This window comes from Cryptomeria japonica, chromosome 8 (assembly GCF_030272615.1).
Source record: "Cryptomeria japonica chromosome 8, Sugi_1.0, whole genome shotgun sequence".
Taxonomy (NCBI): Eukaryota; Viridiplantae; Streptophyta; class Pinopsida; order Cupressales; family Cupressaceae; genus Cryptomeria; species Cryptomeria japonica.
In genome coordinates, this window is record NC_081412.1 from 30,912,314 (window position 1) to 30,917,557 (window position 5,244).

The window sequence follows — 5,244 nt, forward strand, 5'->3', positions numbered from 1 at the left end:
GAACGGCATAGATTTGACCATTCACAACTGCAATAATTTTCAGGATATTTTTGAGGTGTTTGGACCATTTGTGGATGGTTGAAGTTTGATGGAGGATCATATAGCTCCATGCCAAAAACATTTATCAAGAAAATAATAGGCATAGCTCATAAGCACAATGTTGATGTTGGTACCATTGATTGGGTTGATCATTCACGACAAAGAAGGCCTAGTGTTTTTCAGACAATATGTAAAGGAATGCAAAGACTTGGGTTTTGATGTCATAGATTTGAATGTTGACCCACTCATGATTCCTATAGAGAACCTCTTACAACTGATTAGGATGATAAAGAGTGAGTTAAACTTAAAGCCTAAATTTGGGATACATTATGAGGCAATTGCTATTCCATGAAAGTACAGACTATTTGGGTGCTTTGCTTATCCTCCTAAGCAGAAAGAAATGATCGAATATGTGGATATATTAATTAGAAAGGCGGGGAGGTGCTTGGATGTTGGAGCAGATTTAGTCATGATCGATGCTGATGGCGTAAGTAGACATTCAGAATCATTGCCCACTGATGCTATAGCAAAAATAATTGGGTGTCTGAGCCTTGAGAAACTTATGTTTGAAGTAGGCAGTCTAGAAACACTTGAGTGGTTTGTGGGAAGATATGGATCGAGGGTTAGCCTCTTTGTGCAACATTCTCATGTAGGAAAATTTGTTGAATTCTATGGTGATGGTATGGGTTACTTGCTGATTACACAACTATTGAATATGGAGCAAGCATGGGATTCTTCCCATAGATCATGTGACTTTGGAGTATTTGAAATTGATCGGTCGTAGTGATGAGACAATAAATATGATTGAGGCTTATCTTCGTGCAATTAGTGTTGGTGTGAAAGTGGGACAATTGGAAAATGATGCCTCTGCAATGATGACACATAAAACAAAGGTTGTGACTGGTCTAACAAAAAGAATTGAAGGGTTTTTCAAGCAGAACAAAGTCACTTATGTCAAAGGTGCTGGAAAGATTGTATTTGGAAGTAAAGTCTCGGTGGATCTTTTAGATGGTGGAAATAGTATTATGAAAGGGAGAGCAAAAAATCCCTTAACCACCCCTGCAGCTTAGCAGAGGAAGATGACAAACTTCTGGATGCTTTGTTTAGGGTTGCAGAGAAGGGGAACACGAGCAGGTGACCATTTTGTGTATGTGTTCAAGGGCTCTTCTGTGGATGGAGGAGGAGTGTATTTTGAACCTGTAGAGTGTGGTGTTCCTGATTGTGGATTAATGGGTGAGTTTGTGCCTAAAAAAGTAGTAGGAGAAGATGTTTTTGATAAGATATTTTTTTCACTCCGCAATCACTTGAAAAAGACTCATCGGAAGTGTTCTTGAACATAATTTGGAGGAGTTAAGTCTTGGATATTTTCTTTGAGGTTTATTACAATGTGAGATTAAGAATGGAAATGCAAGGGATATCTTTGTTCATAGCAATATATGTTGGACTTCAAGTGGTAGATTGTTGAGGATGTGAAGTGCAACTATCACGTCCATTTCTTTCTTCTTATCCCTATCTCTTCATATTCCTTTCCTCTTATCCCTATCTCTTCATATTCTGAGAGTTAAACATTTGTATATAAGAATGAGTGTAGATTGTGTATTGTGTATTTGAAAAACAGTGAATAATATATTGCCCTGCTTGAGAGTGGATGTAGCCATTTTTTATGAATCACTATAAATATGGCATTGTGTCTTGTTTATTTTCTTATTAATTCTGCTTTTGATTTCATTTATCTGCTCATAATTGTTCATGAGCATATAGTTGGTACACAGAGAGAGAGAGAGAGAGTTTACAAACATCGAAAAAAGAAAAAAGAAATCTTTAATTATAAATAAGAAAAAAAAATCCACATGAATATGAGCTTACAAACTAACAGGGTTTTGTAGAGTTGGAACTATCAAGAGATATTTTCCCTATCATCTCCAAATATGGATTTATTGTAAACCCTTTCACATTTTGTGTTGGCCAATCATCTTTCCATTTCCTTCAAGAGTGCCTCATTTTATTTTGATCCCATTCTCCAAGCTCTCCAGCTCTTCAGGTGAGACATGCGCAGGTTTCTTGGAAACAATTCAATATCATGACACCATCGTTGTATTATACAACAGAACTTTAACAAATACCTCATCAGTATATACAGGCAGTCATGCAAATTGCTTAGCATACGCCTGATTTTATGAAGTCAACAGCATGGACTAAATCTCCAAACACAATGAAAAAACAAAATTTCTAGGAACCGAAAATTAAATCTTGTCCCTTCTTCGCCACTTCAGATCTGACATTGTGCACCTTAGAAAACACAAGGTTCTCAGTAGATAACTTCTGGAGGAAACTGTGTAGAAGATTTTGTATCAAATTACACTTATAGTTCTCTTCATTCAGAGTTTTCTAGATAATTTTCTCCGAAATCTTTCTATTCACTGTATACTTCATTATAGTGCAGGCTGATGTTTTCAGATTGCTTTAATTAGCTTTGCCAATAACCTACCATCACCAATAATCCCTACAAGAACACTGCCCATTTTTGAAATGATGAAATCTGTTTGCATCTCTCACAACAATTTCTCTTGCAACAACCTTGGAGATGAACTTCGTTGCAGTGTGGCAGTCAACACATATTCTAAGGTTCTTCACAACTCTAATAGTTGTTCCAGGGGTTGTGTTTAACAATCCAAATGCAATTGCCATCTTCTCGCTATGGTGGCAGAGAAGTAATTCTTTTTCCTCCTCTTCCAAATCATTCAGAACTGTTCTTGAATCTGGAGAATACCCTGCTGCCTTGATCTCCCAAGACAATTCCTCCAACTTTGCAATGATCTCCCTTGTCTGTGGGTGTAATCTGTCGCCTACACAAAAAGCATGCACCATTTTAGGGCCTTGAATCCAACTACACCCAGGGATCTTTTTAATTCCTCTATCTTTCATCAATCTCCTTACCATCTGAACCTCACCCCAATCGCCTATTTCTGCATACATGTTTCCCAGAAGAACATAAGGTGCAGCATTTTTGGGATTCATTTCAAAAAGAAGAGATGCTATAAATACTCCTAACTCTATATTTTTATGTGATCTGCAAGCACCGAGCAAGCACGTCCACACTACTGCCACAGGTTTGATTGGCATTTTGATTATAAAGTTCAGAGTTTCCTCAACATATCCAGCACGGCCAAGAAGATCAACCATGCACACATAATGATCACTTGTAGGCATGATATAATAAGAATCACTCATGCCATTGAAGTGTTTACAGCCTTCATCCACTAAACCTGCATGGCTACATGCCAATAAAATACAAGTGAAAGTTACATAGTTAGGGTGTGTTCCGGAGTGCTTCATTTGTTCAAAGAGTTTAAGAGCATCCTTGCAATAGCCATTTTGAGCATATCCAGCAATCATTGTAGTCCATGAGACAACATCTCGTTGCGGCATTTTGTCAAATAATTCACGTGCCTTATGTATGCTTCCACATTTTGCGTACATGTCTACCAGGGCACTCGCAACTGCAACATCTAACGGAAATCCACGTTCAATTATGTTTTGATGGATGTCCCTGCCCTGCTCCAAAGCTCCTATTTTGGCACAAGCTGGGAGGACACTAACAAAGGTTGTGGTGTCTGGCTCTACATGCATCAATTTCATTTGCTTAAAAGTTTCCAAAGCCTTTTCAACAAACCCATTTTGTACATATCCTGCAATCAGGGCATTCCATGTGACGACATTTCTTTGGGGCATTTCTTCAAAAAGCCTTAGAGCCTCGTCAGGAACACCACTCTGTGCATATCCTGAAACCATTGCAGTCCATGAGAACACGTCTCTATGAGGCATTTTGTCAAACATATCGCGTGCCTTCTGTATGCTTCCACATTTTGCATACATATCTACCAAGGCATTTGCAACTACATAATCTGATAAAAAACCCGCTTCTATTATGCTTTGATGGATGCAGATACCGTGTTTCAAATCTCTTATTTTGGCACAGGCTTGGAGTATGCTGGAAAAGGTGAACTGATCTGGTTGGACACCTGTTGCTTGCATTTGGTGAAACAGTGCCAATGACTCGTGAGGACACCCATGTCTTCGGTACGCTGCAATGATCGCATTCCATGATAAAACATCTCGTTCAATCATTTGGTCAAACATTTCGCGGGCATGCACTAAATTTCCGCAGTGGTAGTACATGCGTATAAGCGTATCTTGTAAAAGTTTGTGTGAGAGTGACTCGAATACCCTCTCACTGATGTGGGAGTGGATTCGCTTACCTTCTGAAAGAGCTTTCTTCGAAATGCAGGTCTGCAATAGTTGAAGATATGTAGAAGGGTTTACAGTGGGGTTGTGCGTGGTAAGCAGAATGTGTAGCGCCTCCTTTAAACAACCCTTTCTACATAATGCTACGATATTGAGATTGAGATTGGCGGTGGATGGCATCGACATTGGATGATTTTAATTCAGGCCTTGAAAAGCGCACTGTTATTCAATATATTTGTATGGCAATTATAATGAAACGCTGCCATGGTCTTTGTCTTCAAAAGTTGTTTTATGAACTCCTGTTTAGTCCCGTGAATGTGGATGAGCTTCATACAAGGAAGCAGAATCCTCCTTTTATAATGTTACCAATTTTTAGCAGAGAATGAGGCACTACAGGTGGGTTGTGAGCAGCAGTGAGCAGAGAAGCCACGGAGATTTAAATTTGAAATTTAGTTTTTAAGGAACACTTTCTCCAAAGATATACAGTGATCACTTCAGAATGCAGTTACTGTTCATCTGCATTTGCATTTGCATTTGCATTTGATGTTATGGATAGGGTTGGCAATATGAAACAAGTAATTTTGAAACATTATTAAATGAGGATTTTATATTACTTTTAAATAATAAAGTATTTAATAAAAGGTTTATAATCAAAATTAATTGGATAATTTATCAAACTATGAGTTAGAAATATTTAAAATAAAATTATAACATGTATGTTGTCATTTAGCATAGTTTGTTGTTTTAAAGGAAAGGGAAGGTAGTTTGGCTTATAGGAAACATTTAGAGGTAAAATTCTTTGCAAGGATGATCAACAATCTTCTAGCTTTCTTAAGTCTTGATCGCAAGTAGCATTGATACTACCTAGCTCAACAACAAAGGCACAATAAAAACCTGGACACCTTTAATATGAACACATAAGCTTTTCCCCATAGGGTAGGAGTCCAACTCCTCAACTCA

The 5,244-nt window shown here is 37.9% G+C and overlaps 2 protein-coding genes across 2 annotated transcripts; one reads left to right on the top strand and one right to left on the bottom strand.

Moving 5' to 3' along the window:
* Nucleotides 1-839: 839 nt before the first annotated feature.
* On the top strand, nt 840-1,373 carry LOC131857485 (leghemoglobin reductase-like). Its single transcript, XM_059210132.1, has 2 exons — nt 840-1,059; nt 1,147-1,373. Exons 1-2 carry the CDS (start codon nt 840-842, stop codon nt 1,371-1,373), a joined length of 447 nt encoding a protein of 148 aa, XP_059066115.1.
* Nucleotides 1,374-1,843: 470 nt separating this feature from the next.
* Nucleotides 1,844-4,782, bottom strand: LOC131034613 (pentatricopeptide repeat-containing protein At4g14050, mitochondrial). The gene has a single exon (XM_057966158.2). It carries the CDS (start codon nt 4,468-4,470, stop codon nt 2,530-2,532), a length of 1,941 nt encoding a protein of 646 aa, XP_057822141.2. The 5' UTR covers nt 4,471-4,782; the 3' UTR covers nt 1,844-2,529.
* Nucleotides 4,783-5,244: the final 462 nt, after the last annotated feature.

What these genes read in the sequence shown, in the direction of transcription:
- LOC131857485 (XM_059210132.1), top strand. Translation starts at nt 840, where the DNA reads ATGATTGAGGCTTATCTTCGTGCAATTAGTGTTGGTGTGAAAGTGGGA. An exon ending in TCTTTTAGATGGTGGAAATA is followed by an intron (nt 1,060 to 1,146) that starts GTATTATGAAAG and finishes TGCTTTGTTTAG; the next exon opens with GGTTGCAGAGAAGGGGAACA.
- LOC131034613 (XM_057966158.2), bottom strand. Translation starts at nt 4,470, where the DNA reads ATGTCGATGCCATCCACCGCCAATCTCAATCTCAATATCGTAGCATTA.